Raw genomic sequence first — 16,731 nt, 5'->3', positions numbered from 1 at the left:
CTGAACAAAATGTTGTTGAAGCCTAAAAAGGCTGTATACACATGTGTGTATCGGTGTGTGTGTTTGTGTGTGCATGTGTTTGTATGTATGTGTGTGCATGAGAATGAGTGTGTGTGTGTGCATGCCTACCTGTGTATACGTGTGAGAATGTTGCAAGCACTGAGGAGGAGTCTTGCACACTTTTTCTTCTTTCTTGATCGCTGAATAAGTTCCCTTCCGCTGCTTGTAGAACCCTGGGTAACTTGCTTTAACGGGCAACTTTGCACACTTTTTCTTCTTTCTTGATCGCTGAATAAGTTCCCTTCCGCTGCTTGTAGAACCCTGGGTAACTTGCTTTAACGGGCAACTTTGCACACTTTTTCTTCTTTCTTGATCGCTGAATAAGTTCCCTTCCGCTGCTTGTAGAACCCTGGGTAACTTGCTTTAACGGGCAACAAACCCTTCAATAAGTATAAAGAACAGCAACAACAAACAAACCATGTGTAGTGTATTCATTAATACATCATGCGTCAATCCAAGTAGATACAGTGAATGCGTTGTATACAAATATTTACTGGCACCAAACAGGATAATCACAGCATAACTCTCTTGTTGCCTTTTGTGTGACAGAGCTCCAGCCGTTCAAGTACGCAGGCTACCCCATGCTGATCAAGACGATCAGGATGGAGACCAACGACGAACAGTTGTTCTCCAAGTCTGCACCACTGCTGTCTGCTGCCGCTGAGCTGGCCTACCACACCGTCAACTGCTCTGCTCTCAACGCCGAGGAATTGCGGCGAGAGAACGGCATTCAGGTGGGTTGGGAGAGAGGATTGACAGGGGAGGGTGGGGGGGGGAGAGCTGGCAAGAGAATAGTACATGTATTCAGATGCATGGGGTTCATGTGAATGCTTTGGGATCATGGGTAGGGGTGACGAATGACTGCTGAACTATCCAGCCATAACTGAACATCTGATCAGAATTTTTATTAGATGGTTATGTTTTCCTGCTGTTTTATGAAGTGCCGTGTATGTGTTGACAGGTGCTTCATGACGCGTTCACCAGGTGTGTCGGTGTACTAAGCAAGTCGAGCAAACCGGATGACCTGGCAGTACAGGTGGGTAAAAAACCCAGTTGAAATATGTTGCAAGCGAGAGTGTTGAATAACTATGTGTTTTATTTTTTTGCTGCATCGTTATCTTTTTAGGCAGAAGGTTTTGATATCTCACACCAAACATATTGACAAACTGTGTGCAGTGGGACCCCCCCTTTTAAGGTTCCCTCCCTTTCAGGCCCTCTTTTCTCAGACTCATTTCTGTTTGTAGTCTTTCTTAATTACTCCCTCCTTTTTGAGGCCTGATTGTCTCAGATTTTTGGTGGTCTTAAGAGGGGGGTTCCACTGTACTAGCTAGCTGGATACACAATGGTGCCGTGCAATGCTTCACTTTACTTGATTAAGATAGAAAATGTTTTGTGTTTTCATGCTGTGTTTTGTGTTTTCATGCTGTGTTTTGTGTTTTCATGCTGTGTTTTGTGTGTTCATTCTGTGTTTTGTGTTTTCATTCTGTTTTGTGTTTTCATGCTGTGTTTTGTGTTTTCATGCTGTGTTTTGTGTTTTCATTCTGTGTTTTGTGTTTTCATGCTGTGTTTTGTGTTTTCATGCTGTGTTTTGTGTGTTCATTCTGTTTTGTGTTTTCGTGCTGTGTTTTGTGTGTTCATTCTGTTTTGTGTTTTCATGCTGTGTTTTGTGTTTTCATTCTGTGTTTTGTGTTTTCATGCTGTGTTTTGTGTTTTCATGCTGTGTTTTGTGTGTTCATTCTGTGTTTTGTGTTTTCATGCTGTGTTTTGTGTTTTCATGCTGTGTTTTGTGTTTTCATGCTGTGTTTTGTGTTTTCATGCTGTGTTTTCTGTTTTCATGCTGTGTTTTGTGTGTTCATTCTGTGTTTTGTGTGTTCATTCTGTTTTGTGTTTTCATGCTGTGTTTTGTGTGTTCATTCTGTTTTGTGTTTTCATGCTGTGTTTTGTGTGTTCATTCTGTTTTGTGTTTTCATGCTGTGTTTTGTGTTTTCATGCTGTGTTTTGTGTTTTCATGCTGTGTTTTCTGTTTTCATGCTGTGTTTTGTGTGTTCATGCTGTGTTTTGTGTTTTCATGCTGTGTTTTGTGTTTTCATTCTGTGTTTTGTGTTTTCATGCTGTGTTTTGTGTTTTCATGCTGTGTTTTGTGTTTTCATGCTGTGTTTTGTGTGTTCATTCTGTGTTTTGTGTTTTCATTCTGTTTTGTGTTTTCGTGCTGTGTTTTGTGTTTTCATGCTGTGTTTTGTGTTTTCATGCTGTGTTTTGTGTTTTCATTCTGTTTTGTGTTTTCGTGCTGTGTTTTGTGTTTTCATTCTGTTTTGTTTATTCATGCTGTGTTTTGTGTGTTCATTCTGTTTTGTGTTTCCATGCTGTGTTTTGTGTGTTCATTCTGTTTTGTGTTTTCGTGCTGTGTTTTGTGTGTTCATTCTGTTTTGTGTTTTCGTGCTGTGTTTTGTGTTTTCGTGCTGTGTTTTGTGTGTTCATTCTGTGTTTTGTGTTTTCATGCTGTGTTTTGTGTGTTCATTCTGTTTTTCGTTTTCATGCTGTGTTTTGTGTGTTCATTCTGTTTTGTGTTTTCATGCTGTGTTTTGTGTGTTCATTCTGTTTTGTGTTTTCATGCTGTGTTTTGTGTGTTCATTCTGTTTTGTGTTTTTCATTCTGTGTTTTGTGTTTTCATTCTGTTTTGTGTTTTCATGCTGTGTTTTGTGTTTTCATTCTGTGTTTTGTGTTTTCATGCTGTGTTTTGTGTTTTCATTCTGTGTTTTGTTTATTCATGCTGTGTTTTGTGTGTTCATTCTGTTTTGTGTTTTCATGCTGTGTTTTGTGTTTTCATTCTGTGTTTTGCTTATTCATGCTGTGTTTTGTGTGTTCATTCTGTTTTGTGTGTTCATTCTGTGTTTTGTGTTTTCATTCTGTTTTGTGTTTTCATGCTGTGTTTTGTGTTTTCATTCTGTGTTTTGTGTTTTCATGCTGTGTTTTGTGTTTTCATGCTGTGTTTTGTGTTTTCATGCTGTGTTTTGTGTTTTCATGCTGTGTTTTGTGTTTTCATTCTGTTTTGTGTTTTCGTGCTGTGTTTTGTGTTTTCATGCTGTGTTTTGTGTTTTCATGCTGTGTTTTGTGTGTTCATTCTGTTTTTCGTTTTCATGCTGTGTTTAGTGTTTTCATTCTGTGTTTTGTGTTTTCATGCTGTGTTTTGTGTTTTCATGCTGTGTTTTGTGTGACAGGTGTGCATGAACGTGGCCAAGTGTTACGCCGTGGCGGCTCAGTTTGAGGGGTCCAGGGAGAAGATCCAGGAATGTTCCGGCATCATTAGGGACCTCTGCAGGATTCTCTACTTCAAGGTCAGCACTTTTCTCTTTATGTGTGTATGTGTGTGTGTGTAGTGTGTGTGTGTGGTGTGTGTAGTGTATGTGTGTGTGTGTGTATGTGTGTGTGTGTAGTGTGTGTGTGTATGTGTGTGTGTGGTGTGTAGTGTGTGTGTATGTGTATGTGTGGTGTGTAGTGTGTGTGTATGTGGTGTGTGTGTGGTGTGGTGTGGTGTGTGAGTGTGTGTGTGTGTGTAGTGTGTGTGTGGTGTGTGTGTGTGTGTAGTGTGTGTGTAGTGTGTGTGTGTAGTGTGTGTGTGTGGTGTGGTGTGTGTAGTGTGTGTGGTGTGGTGTGGTGTGGTGTAGTGTGTGTGGTGTAGTGTGTGTGTATGTGGTGTGTGTAACCTTTCACAAAGAGCACCTCCTTAAAAACTTAACAGTTGCGTGCGTGTGTGTGTGTGTTTTTCATTGTACCTTTCCCAAAGAGCACCTCTTTCTTAAAAACTAACCAGTTGCCGTCTAGAGGATCAGTAATATGTTTACTACTTTCCAATTAATGTAGAGAAGAGGAACAGTAATATTAATTGTATTTGCCCCTTTGCAGTTTGGTACTTGCTATCCAGCTGTGGTCACTTTTTGGTAACTCCCTTCTGGTCCAAACTTTAAGTTCTGATGTCAATAACTGACAATGATGACCTAAGACTTTAAAATGGGCAATCTAGTGGCTGCTCCGCCTGGTGTCTGGCATTATGGGGTTAGTGCTAGGACTGGTTGGTCCGGTGTCAGAATAATGTGACTGGGTGAGACATGAAGCCTGTGCTGCGACTTCTGTCTTGTGTGAGGCGCACGTTATATGTCAAAGCAGCACCGCCCTGATATGGCCCTTCGTGGTCGACTGGGCGTTAAGCAAACAAACAAACAAACAAACAAACTGACAATGAGAAAAACATGATTTTTTTCTCTCAAGAAGACGAATTGAATTTGAAGAGTGAGATACTTTAAAACTTTCACTTTTATAGTTTGTCGTCAGAAGAAATAATAATAAGAATTTTGAAGAATCAAATTGATTTTGTGATTGACTGAGGTTATCAGTGGAAAAAAGTCACCTGTAAGGTCACTGCCAGACTGGGCATGAGTTTATTTCTAGTCATTTTGGACTGGATGCCTAAATCTCACAATTCTGTGTTTGTTGTTTTAGAACTTGGCGCGACTGTGCACGGTGGTGACGGAGTGTGTGTCGGCGTTCTGCGTGGACTTCTGGCTGCAGACCAACCTCTTCCAGTCCGGCGTCCTCTGGCACCTGCTGCCCAACCTCTTCAAGTACGACTTCACGCTCGACGAGGGAGGGGTCGAGAGAAGTGAAAACTCCAATCAGCAGGTAGGGTGGATAATCTGTGGGATGTGGTTCTACAGGTGTGTTTGTTCTTCTGACAAGAGATTGGGAAGAAACTGAAAAGGGTAGTGAAGGGATTTTTGACTCACCTGAGTAATCGATGAGTCTTAGTAATGAGCAGTGTCCGTCCGTATGGACGGCCATCGGTAGGTCCGGCCATGGACCAAAAACTTAACGTTGAGGTTATCTTAGATCTTTTTGAAGCTAGAGCTTTGAAACTCTGCATAATTTTAGGGTTTGATGATCTCCTGACATGACCCCATGTTTGGTTGAGCCTCGACAAATTTTAGGGTCATAGCTGGGTCATATTTGATTCATAAAAACTTAGCATTGAAGTTATCTTGGATGTTTTTGAAGTTAGACCTTTGAAATTTTGCACACTGCTAGGGTTTGATGATCTCCCAAATTAACCATATATATAATATATATACATGTTTTGTCCACTCACAGGAAGTTGCCAACCAGTTAGCCAAGCAGTGTGTCTTTGCCTGTGCGCGTCTGGCCGGTTACCATAACGACCCGGAAGCGGAAGGTGCACCCCCGGACAACCCCTCTGTGAAGAAATCGCTCATGGCCATGTTAACGCCTTACCTGGCGCGCAAACTGGCCGACCCTAGTCCTTCAGAGGTGAGAGTTGTTAAAGATGTTGTTGAGATGTCTTGGTTTGGTAGGTGACAAGGAGGGTTTTGTGTACTGTGTGGCTTCAAGGTGTTGTGGAGTACTTCTTGGAGAAATGTGTGGAATTCTTAACCTAAGTTGAGAAAAATGCAGTAATTGCTTCGAAGAGGGTTTACGCAAGACTGAAAAAATATGATGAGACAGTGAGAATTAAGTACTGAAATATGGTTACACCGGAATTTTATTTTTTTAAAGCAGATATGCTCTGGGAGATTGATGGTAATATGATGCGTTCTTTTGTTTTTTGTCTTTTCTTTTCTTTTCTATTATTTCCCTTTCTTTCTTTCTTTCTTTCTTTCTTTCTTTCTTTCTTTCTTTCTTTTACTTTGGTACAACATTAATGCTCAGTCTCTTACCCACAGTATTTGGTGTGCCCATTTTAGACTTACGTAGCTATTTTCTGATCTTATCGTTTACCTGTTATGTCTTTCTTGTTCAGTTGCTGAAGATCCTGAACAGTAACACAGAGAACCCGTACCTTATCTGGGACAACGCCACCAGGGCCCAGCTCAGAGAGTACTTGGAGGAAAATCAGCTCAGGATGATCCGCAATGTGAGATATGTGTTGCCCTCTGTGTGTGTGTGTGAGTGTGTGTGTGAGTGTGTGAGAGTGTGTGTGAGTGTGTGTGAGTGTGTGTGTGTGTGTGTGTGTGTTTTAGTGTGTGAGTGTGTGTGTGTGTTTGTGTGTGTTTTAGTGTGAGTGTGTGTGAGTGTGTGTGTGTGTGTGTGTAAGGGCGTGTGTGTGTGTGTGTGTGTGTGTGTAAGTGTGTGTGTGTGTGTGTGTGTGTGTGTGTGTAAGTGTGTGTGTGTGTGTGTGTGTGTGTGTGTGTGTGTGTGTGTGTGTGTGTGTGTAAGTGTGTGTGTAAGTGTGTGTGTGTGCATGCATGCATTCTTGTCTGCCTGGCTTGCTGTGTCTCTGCGTTGTCCCTCTAATGAATTGATGAAGAGGTTAGGTGTCAGCAGTAGCCTTGTAAAGAAGTGGAAACAAAATTGTTTTTTCAAGTTGCTGAGGTTGTGTTCCTTTTTGTCATATTCGTCGCATGCTTAGCCTAATTGAAAGCTTATCATGTCATTTGCACTGTTTTTGAAGTTTATCTGTAGTCAAGGATTTTCAAGTAGTGTTACAACTGTTCGGGGATTATTCACTGTAAGTAAGTGCTTCCAAGGGTCTTAAGTTTTGAAATCCTGGGAGTTAAGACTTGAACCTTCCCAAACTTGAACACCTGACAATAAACTTCTTCTTCTTCTTTTTTGTTCATGGGCTGATACTCCCACGTACACCTATATTTTCGATTGAGTGGATTTTTAAGTGTATGACCGTTTTTACCCCACCATTTAGGCAACCATACGCCGATTTCGGGAGAGACAAAATATAATTGCTTGATGGAGATGTGTCTTCAAATCAGTCAAGAAAGTACATGTTTATGTCCTTACTTTCTGATCTCTCAGGAGTGAGCTTACCTTGCTGTTCTTGCTTTGCAGGGAGAATGTGACCAGAGTTTTGGGGCAGAATTTGAGTTTGACATCCATTCCAAGGAGCTGAATGTAGGAGAAATCTTTGTTAGAATTTACAATGAGCAGCCGACCTTTCCTCTGGAGGTAAGTATCCAAGGTTATCATGCACCACTGACCTACAGTGTTGTAAACTGTTGCTTTAATTTGGAGGGGAGAGAGAAAGAGAGAGAGTCACTCACTGACTGACTGAACTTTGTTTCATAATGATCAAAAGTTTAAGGCACAATGCCATGTCTTTCAACCAGTCCTTAGACAAGTAAAACATGTTCAATACCCAGAAAAACAATGCAGAAAAAAATCACAAAAATGCTGAATGCAATCAACATACACAAAATACTGAACAGTAAAAGTTACAACCATTGTACACTGATAGTAAGAGAGGGAGAGAGAGAGAGAGAGAGAGAGAGAGAGAGAGAGAGAGAGAGAGAGAGAGAGAGAGAGAGAGAGAGAGAGAGAGAGAGAGAGAGAGGAGAGAGAGAGAGAGAGAGATTGTGGGTTAGAGAGAGAGGGAGAGATTGTGGGTGAGAGAGAGAGAGAGATTGTGGGTTAGAGAGAGAGAGAGAGATTGTGGGTGAGAGAGAGAGAGATTGTGGGTGAGAGAGAGAGAGAGAGAGATTGTGGGTGAGAGAGAGAGAGAGATTGTGGGTGAGAGAGAAAGATTGTATGCTAGTTGGTAGGTCACAATCATCTGTTATGTCTATTGGTTGGTTGATGGAGTAACCACACAGGATGAGCCACTAATTGTTTTTATGTCACAGATTTGTTAATCATATTCTTCGGTTGCTTCTTCTTTTCTCTTTTACAGAACGCCAAAGGGTTTACCATTGATCTTCTGGACTTCCTGGGCTCCCAGGCACAGGTAACTCCCTGCACCATTTGTGACAATTGGCTGTAGAGTGGAACCCCCCTTTTCGAACCTCCCCAAATCTGAGAAAATTAGGAGGGAGTCTTACAATGGGGGTACATTAATAATAATAATAATAATAATAAATAACTTTTCTATAGCGTGAGTCCCATCAATTGGCTCCAGGCGCTTTACAAATTCATTATAGAATAAACTAGCACAAATCAACAAGCATACAAAGCATACATTTAACTGAGACATAACACCAAGATCCCAAGCACTAAGCAAAACTTAGCGTACAATGTTAACTGAGGTTATGAACAAAAACTGTAGAAAAGTAAGGTCTTAAAAGGGAGGAGGTCTTTTTCTTCTTCTGCGTTCGTGGGCTGAAACTCCCACGTACACTCATGTTTTTGCACGAGTGGAATTAAATTACATATCTTATCCCAACTCACATACAGCAATTTACTTCAGTTTAGTGCTAGGACGCTGAATAGCATCGCCTTGGTAACAAGGGGAGGTCACCCTAAAAAAGAGCTACCTTGACCCCTTAACAGGACAAAGTCACACGTGACTTCCTGACCTTGCCGCCATCTTTGAATCATTCCATCTTCAGCGGTCCGTGTCTACAGACGTGTTTTGATTTTGCTCCGGCTTTCAGCCGGTTTGTCTGACTTCTGCCTTTGTCAGACCCTGCCTTGGTACTTGCACACGGTCCCTCTGCTCCTACTGTGTGTTTGGGTGAGCTTTTTTGTCGTTTGTTATCGTTTTGTGACTTAGGTTTGGTCGAATACTTAGCTTTGTTTACATTTTTTCCGTTCGCCATGTCGGATAAGGAAAGAATAAAAATGCTAAGTCAGTGGCCGAGCCTTCTCCCACAAAGAAGCCTTCTCGTAAGTCGTAGAGTTCGGCATGTTAAGCTTTGATTAAAGTCACAGATCCTTGACTAAATCCTCGTTTGATGTGCGATAGACTTACCTAATTCTCCGGCTATGCCTAGTTTGCCTTCAGCTGCTTCACCGGTCTTGTCCGGTTCAGGTCCTGTTAGCGAGAAGCAGGATGTTTATGCTATTTTGCACTCCTTGAGTGCTCAGATATCCTCTCTTTCAGCCGAGTTTTCGTCTACCAAGGCTGAGATGTGTCTTTGCCTTCCGGTGTGGGAGGTGTGCGTTCCCTTGCCAGGGTGTGTGTTCCGCCTTCCTCCACTTTTACGTCCGCCGACGTTCACGCCTCGTTTGAGGGCAGCCGTGGTGTTTCCCTGCTGCGTTCCAAGGCCTCTTGGACTGACGACGATCAAGGTATTTATACTTCGCCAGTAACCGGGTTCTCCGGCCAAAACGAAGTGCGTGGTTTGGAGAGAGTAGCCACACCGGTTCGTGTGCGCGAAAGCTTAGGCCCTCGGTCTACGTCGTTCCGATCGAGTGAACGTCTAGATCGAGGGAAAAGCCCAGACACGCGTTCGGTCTCTGACCGAACAGGGGAAGTGCGTCCTCCGACACTCCCTAGAGGAGCAGTTGGTGCGGCAGCACAGCTTTCACAGCTTTCCCTGCTTCCGCCTTACAGGCAGGAAGCAGTCCCTAGAGACGTACCGCTTGGGTATAAAATCCCTCGTGGGCGTCTCTTCCGGGCGACACTTCGTCGGACTATGGTAGTCACGGCGGAAGTGTCTTGCCTGACTTCACGGAAGTGAGGGACTACGAGTCGGATTTTGGCACTTCCGTCCAGGGTGACGAAGATGTCAACTTCCGCATACCGACTAAGCTTCCGCAAGCTCTGGCTTTAGCGGAGGAAGTGGCTTCACGGTATTTTGAGGAGGGGGTGACATTCCCCGCTTCCACCCTCTGGGCAGGAAAGCAGTCCCTAGGGACACACTGCTTGGGTATCGCATCCCTCGTGTGTCGTCTCTTCTGGGTGACGCTTCGCCTGACTATTGTAGTCAGGGCGGAAGTTCGTTGCCTTGTTGCACGGTTGTGCGGGATTATGAGTCGGATTTTGGTGCTTCTGTTCAGGTTGACGAAGATGCCAACTTCCGTGTACTGGTTGAACTTCCGCTAGCACTGGCTTTGGCGGCGGAAGTTACTTCACGGTAGTTCGAGGAGGGTGCGGCAACACTTGTAGGTTTGTTGCCCAACCTCCTTCCGCTTTGGGGGATTCCCGTTCTGCGAAGGACTGGAAACAGCAGTTCCGTTTTCGGAAATTCCCGTTGGTAGCGTTTGAGCTGTCTATGCTACTGACTACTGGGCAGTATGGCGGTGCGTTTCACGCTGTACCGTGGTTAACAGCACAAGGTCTGGCTCCTGATTCAGCGCAGCCTTACCGTGCTTCTTTGTTTTTAGCCTCAGCTTTGCCTGCTGGTTTGGCTAAGAAGTTTACACTGCTGCATAATTCAGTCAATTTGATTGGCTCGTTTGCCTTGCCTCGTTCCACTTTTCCGGAACTTGCAGTCCTTAGGCAAGATGATACAGCAGAGACAGAGTAGTCCCGTTTTCGGAGAATTCTCTTTTGTCTTTGGAGTAACTGGCTTACGCTTGCTTGAGTTATCGTCTCTCTCTGAGACTTTGCAGAGATCTCTGTCGAGATTGATCGCGTCGTCATTAGACCCATTCAGGTTTCGTGACGATGCGGTAGAGAAAGTTGTCACTATTCTGGTAGGGAAGACGGCTACAGTAGAACAGTTTGTTATACTGAGTCCTCTTTCTTGTCTCTGGGGGAATAAGCACATGATCTTTTCAAGTTATCCTCTGTTTCGGAAACTTTGCAAGATTTTTTATAGAGCTCTATCTTCTCTGCTCTTGTTAACTTCGAGTTTCGTCGTGACGCACGGGAGAAGGATGTCATGTTGCTTCTAGCTACTTTGGCTAAAGTCTTTTGAACAGCGGAGCCTCCCAGCGCTTTTCTTGGCACATTGCTTGGCTCAGGTTGCAAACAAGAGGCGGATCTTCTCCGCTCTTTGCTTTTTGTGGTTCATCTTCTGGGAGAAGCTGTGATCTGCGTCGGCTGGCCACATTTGGCCTTTATTTAGGCAAGATACGAAGCTAAGCAAACAAACATTGGGTTAAACCCTCTGCCTTAGGCAGCTTCGCGGTATGTACGCCCATCTTTGGTGCGGCATACCTCTTATTTTTCACCTTCTAGGGTGAAGTTGCTAAGGCCTCAATTTTTGTTTTTTGCCTCTGTGGCGAAAAACAAGGCAAGCTGTTAAAACTATCTCAGCTTTTACGGCTTACGGAATTGCGCTTTCTCATCAGGGTCATAAGCTTTGGTTTCTGACAAGTCGCCAGAACATGTCCAAATTATGGGCTCACATTCTGACTAAATTTTTAGGCTCACTGAGCCATTGCTCGTAACCTCTCAGTCGGAACTTTTCCGGCTAAGCCTACCTCTTGAGGCAGTGGCTTCTGTCAGCGACTTTCGCTGCGCAGCACAAAGGACTCGCAGGAATTCCTTAGTTTCAGCTTTTCTTTCTAAGAGGTTACGGAAAGAACTAAACACCATCATGTGGCTAAGCCTAGGTTTGGCACAGACGTTTTTAGCATTGGGGTTGTTTTTCTTCCACACGCAAAGACATACTCCGTCGATTGGCTGGTACGCCCTTCACAGAGAAGGGTGGACAGGTTGCAAAGTCTGTTTTGTACTCTGTCCTTGATAAAGAGAGCGGCTGTACGTGTTCTGACCTCTCTTCTTGGCCAAATGGAATCGATGGCCACTCTTGTGCCCTTAGGCAGAGTCCACAAGCGGCCATTTCAGGCTGCCCTGAGTTCGCTGTGGAAGCCTTCTCTTCAGGGCTGGGAGACAGTAGTCTCTCTTGAAAGCTGGTTTCGGCACACAACGAGGCAGTGGCTGCTCCCTGGGATTTCACAGGGAGTGCCAATCTCGTTTGCCCCCCCCGGACGAGTTTCTGTTCACAGACGCGTCTATGGAGGGCTGGGGTGCCCATCTTTCTGTTCACACTGCGTCAGGTCTGTAGGAACGAGACGCAGAGTGGGGGGCACATTAATGCCCTAGAGTTAGAGGCTGTTTTCCTGGGACTCCAATCGTTTCTGTCTATGGTCAGGAACGAACAAATTGGGGTTTGCACAGACAACACGACCATGGCGGCCTATATCAACAAACAGGGAGGCACTTTGTCTCTCGCTCTTTCTGTCAGGTCAGGTCAGATTCTTGCCTGGGGCAGCCAGCACCTTATTCTGTTGTCAGCGAAGTACATCCCAGGCAAACTCAACGTTCTTGCGGACTACCTCAGTCGCCCGTCGCAACGATGCACACGGAGTAGGCTCTGACTCATCAGGTCCTACAACGTCTGGGCGGCATTTCAGCAAGCCTACAGTCGATCTGTTTGTGACAAGATTCTCCTGCAGGCTTCAGGTCTTTGTCTCCCCCTTTCCAGACCCAGAGGCGTGGGAAACAGACGCCTTCGAAGTAAACTGGTCGCGTCTGATAGCCTATGCTTTCCCCCCGTTTCATCTCTTGGGAAAGGTTCTCAGGAAGGCGGAGCTGGGACAGCCTTGCTTGGTGTTGGTGGCCCCTTGGTGGCCCAGCCAACATTGGTTCCCCGTCCTTCGCCTCGCAGACGGCCCTCCCTTCTTTCTAGGTCGCTGCGCCGTTCTGGCTCCTCAGACGCTACTTTAGGCTTTGTCCAAAAGGCCCACAGGGAATCGACCAGCACTGTTTATGCGTCGCACTGGTCAGCTTGGACAAAGTGGTGCTCGGAGAATGGAGTTACTGCTACTTCACCTCGCTCTATGCATGTAGCTAATCATCTCTCGTGTTTGGCTGCTCAGGGCTTGGCTTCTTCTTTTTTGAGAGTCGTGCGCTCAGCCATTTCTTCTACTCTGAAGCAATTAGGGCATAGCATTAACCTGGGCGGTGTAATTGCTAGTGTTCTTAAGGGGGCAGCGATTGGTTTTACGAAGGCTAAGTCCCCTCTTCCCGCGTGGGACTTATTTTTTGGTACTCAAGTTTCTAGCCTCTTCGGATTTCGAACCTTTAGCTTCAGCGAGCTTAGCTAACTTGACTCGTAAAGCCTTGTTCCTCGTTTTGTTAGCCTCTGCCCGTGGAGGCGGTGAGGTGCACGCTCTTTCAGGCCTGGCTAAGGATATTTCTTTTGAGAGCTATGGCTCTTTTGTTTTAAGATTTCGGCCGGAGTTCCTTGCCAAAAACCAAAAACAAGGTCTGTCCTCCTCTGTTATTCGCATTCCTCCTTTAAGTGGGATTCTTGCGTCTGGTGACCCTGATATGGTCAATTGTCCTGTTCGTACTCTTACCAGCTACTTATCCCGTACCACGCCTATTAGGTCTAGGGACCAAAACTGCTCTTCATCTCAGTTAACACTGAAAGGAGCAAGGACTTGTCGCGGGTCACTTTGGTAAGATGGGTCTCTACGCTTATTAAACAAGCGTATGCGTGGTGGCACAGACAAGTTGGGATTGGGCATTCTGTCCTTCCTATGAAGTTGTCAAGAACTCATGAAGCCAGAGCCTGGGCTACTTCTCTGGCAGTCCTCCGCTCAGGCGTGCTGGCAGAGGTCTTAGTCGCTGCCTACTGGAAATCGCAGGGCGTCTTCATCAATTTTTACCTGCGAGATGTGGCCAGCACTCGTCATGGTGGCAGTAGCTCCCTACCAGCCATTGTCGCTGCTGGACAAGTGGAATTTTGTTTTCCCACCTCCTTCATTAGCATTCTGCTGTATGTGAGTTGGGATAAGATATGTAATTTAATTGAAAATTTTTATCTAAATTTTAATTTGATTATATACTTACCCAACTCACATATAGTGGATACCCGCCCTCCTGCCCCGCTTTTGGGGTTTTATGGGGGTTTTTCCTAAAAAAGAGGGAAATTTTTCTATGTTCGCTTTCGATTGAATGATTCAAAGATGGCGGCAAGGTCAGGAAGTCACGTGTGACTTTGTCCTGTTAAGGGGTCAAGGTAGCTCTTTTTTAGGGTGACCTCCCCTTGTTACCAAGGCGATGCTATTCAGCGTCCTAGCACTAAACTGAAGTAAATTGCTGTATGTGAGTTGGGTAAGTATATAATCAAATTAAAATTTAGATAAAAATTTTCAATTTTACGTGTTTGACCGTTTTTTACCCCGCCATTTAGACAGCCATACGCCGCTTTCGGAGGAAGCATGCTGGGTATTTTCGTGTTTCTATAACCCACCGAACTCTGACATGGATCACAAGATCTTTTACGTGCGCACTGTCTTGGTCTTGTGCTTGCGTGTACACACGAAGGGGGATAAGTCACTAGCAGGTCTGCACATAAGTTGACCTGGGAGATCGGAAAAATCTCCACACTTAACCCACCAGGCGGCCGCAGCCGGGATTTGAACCCTCGACCTTCCGATTAGGAGGCCGACGTCTTACCACCCCGCCACACCACCCTTCAGAGGAGGTCTTGAATTGGGGGGGGGGGGGGGGGGGGGGGGGGGGGGGGGGTCTTAAAAAGGGTGTTCCACTGTATCAACTCAACACCTCTGCTTTTGCTTTGAAAGCAACCCCTGTATTTGTTGCGTTCGGAATATTATGGTCCTGTAGCTACAATCTGTTCTTTTTGAAGACAATTTTATCTGTATTTGAGAAAACACTTTTTTTTCCTTGGGGGGTGCTAAGTATGATTAATCTCTAGATTAAAAAAGAAAAAATAGGAGAGAAAAAAGGCACGCACATCTTTCTTTTGTTAGGTCTTGATTTGAAAAAAGTTAGCAGTTTGGTTGTTTCAGATTAATGGATACATTTTAGGCAGGCTTGATTGATTGATTGGATTGATTGATAAAAATTTAACAAAGAATTTTTGTCCGAGGGCATAATACAGTAAAAACCTCTTTTAAGATCTCAAAAAATCAGAGAAGATCAGGTCTTGAAAAGGAGGGGGTCTTAAACTAGGGGTAAATTTACAGACGTTCTGAACAGAAAAGAAGGTGGACAGCTCCCACAGGATGAACAAGAAGTCACCTATGAAGAGGCCAAGACTATAGTCAAAGAGAAGCAGAAGAGAAGATGGCTCCACCAACACCCAGACTACAACAAAAAGGATGCCTACTACCTCCTACCCAGAGATGACCAAGTGGTCATTGCGAGACTGAGAACAGGCCATTGCAGACTCAAACATCACCTATATACCAAATTCCACATTGGTGATTCTGCATCGTGCCCCTGTGGCACATCTCCAATGACAGTGGAACACTTCCTGCAGGACTGTCCAACACACCAAAACTTGCGAGCAGAGACCTGGCCTGCTGACACACCGATGAGGGACAAACTCTATGGACCCATGGAGAGCCTCCGGCGTACAGCAGCCTTCATCAGGGCCTCCGGAGTTGCTGTCTGAGCGAACGACGAAGAAGAAGAAGAAGAATATCTAAAAAAAACAGGTCTTGAAAGGGAGGGAGTCTTATATTGGGGTTCTTAAAGGTGGGGTTCCACTGTATTTCCTCCAGTAAACTGATAAACGTCCAATCTATGATAGAGTGAGGGGTAGGGAGAGAGAGAGGGAGAGAGAGAGAGGGGGAATGAGTTTATGAATGTATGAGTTTATTGTTCCATGGTTATGTTAGAATTTGTATGTATTCAATGTGAGCATCTCACCAAGATAGAAATAGAAATCAATCTCTCCCTCTCTCCTATCCCTCTCTCTCTCTCCTCTCTCTCTCTCCCTCTCTCTCTCCCTCTCTCCTACCCCTCTCTCTTTCCCTCTCTCATATCCCTCTCTCTCTCTCCCTCTCTCCTATCCCTCTCTCTCTCTCCCTCTCTCTCTCCCCCTCTCTCTCTCCCTACCCCTCACTCTCTCCCTCTCTTCTACCCCTCTCTCCCTCTCCCCCCCTCTCTCTCTCCCTCTCCCCCCCCCCCCTCTCTCTCTCCCTCTCTCCTACCCCTCTCTCTCTCCCTCCTCTCTCTCCCTCTCACTCCTACCCCTCTCTCACTTCTACCCCTCTCTCTCCAGAAATACTGTATTTCTGTGTGTAAGTGGCTTGATGTGTGATACAAGCTGTACACTCAGTACACTTGACACCGTTCTCCTCCATGTGTTGTGCAGTACCTCCACTCGCTGATGATGCTACAACAGCAAGGCAAGTCTTCCTCCAGTGCCGACCAGACCGAGCGCCTCGTCAAGATAGAAATGGCGCTGGAAGGTCTCAGGAATGTCATCAAGAACAACCCAGGTACGCAACTGTGGATTGTACGTTTATGAGTTTATGAATGTATGAGTTTATTGTTCCATGGTTATGTTAGAATTTGTATGTATTCAATGTGAGCATCTCACCAAGATAGAAATGGCGCTAGAAGGTCTCAGGAATGTCATCAAGAACAACCCAGGTACGCAACTGTGGATTGGACGTTTATCAGTTTACTGGAGGAATACCCGGCTTCGCCGGGTGAATCGCGAGACAGAGTATGCAGCGTGGCGGTTCGCCGGCTTAGAGCACGTGTTGAAAATTTTCATCCACCAGTTTGTGCCCGGGGTCCACCTGAATATGCCCACCAAATTTGATGCAGAATATTTACGATGAGAGGGGTAGTATATATTAGTGGCAATATTTTGAAGATGGGAGGGATTTTGTACAAGAATTGCAATACTTAGATGTACTACCTGTGCAGAAAAGCGCTATGCAGAAAAGCGCTGCTTTTGTGTGGCGGAAGTGAAAGAAGTGAAGAAGTAGAGCCGAACAAAAAAGGTTTTTTTTTCGTAATTTGTATCGCGAAACAGAGTATTTATTCCCCGCGGTTCACCGCAACGCAAACACACACACACACACACACACACACACACACACACACACACACACACACACACACACACACACACACACACACACACACACACACACACACACACACACACACACAACACACAAGCCGGATATAGATATAGATAGAAGATAGATGAAAGATGAATATCTGAGTATATTGTTCTGTGGTTATGGTAAAATGTATATGTT

At 44.9% G+C, this 16,731-nt stretch overlaps 1 protein-coding gene across 4 annotated transcripts in view; it reads left to right on the top strand.

Moving 5' to 3' along the window:
* Positions 1–16,731, top strand: part of LOC138958207 (dnaJ homolog subfamily C member 13-like) — a 90,869-nt gene that overhangs the window by 44,707 nt on the left and 29,431 nt on the right. For all 4 annotated transcript variants that reach the window (XM_070329300.1, XM_070329299.1, XM_070329302.1 and 1 more), the window contains exons 36-44: positions 610–794; positions 1,022–1,096; positions 3,279–3,395; positions 4,558–4,737; positions 5,203–5,379; positions 5,870–5,983; positions 6,913–7,029; positions 7,751–7,804; positions 15,828–15,954. In XM_070329300.1, coding sequence (XP_070185401.1) covers positions 610–794; positions 1,022–1,096; positions 3,279–3,395; positions 4,558–4,737; positions 5,203–5,379; positions 5,870–5,983; positions 6,913–7,029; positions 7,751–7,804; positions 15,828–15,954 — 1,146 coding nt within the window. The remainder of the gene's footprint in view (positions 1–609; positions 795–1,021; positions 1,097–3,278; positions 3,396–4,557; positions 4,738–5,202; positions 5,380–5,869; positions 5,984–6,912; positions 7,030–7,750; positions 7,805–15,827; positions 15,955–16,731) is intronic.

The sequence above is a fragment of the Littorina saxatilis genome, linkage group LG2 (genome assembly GCF_037325665.1).
Source record: "Littorina saxatilis isolate snail1 linkage group LG2, US_GU_Lsax_2.0, whole genome shotgun sequence".
Classification (NCBI taxonomy): domain Eukaryota; kingdom Metazoa; phylum Mollusca; class Gastropoda; order Littorinimorpha; family Littorinidae; genus Littorina; species Littorina saxatilis.
Note: the sequence above shows the minus strand (reverse complement) of the source record. Positions and strands in the feature narration are given on the sequence as shown.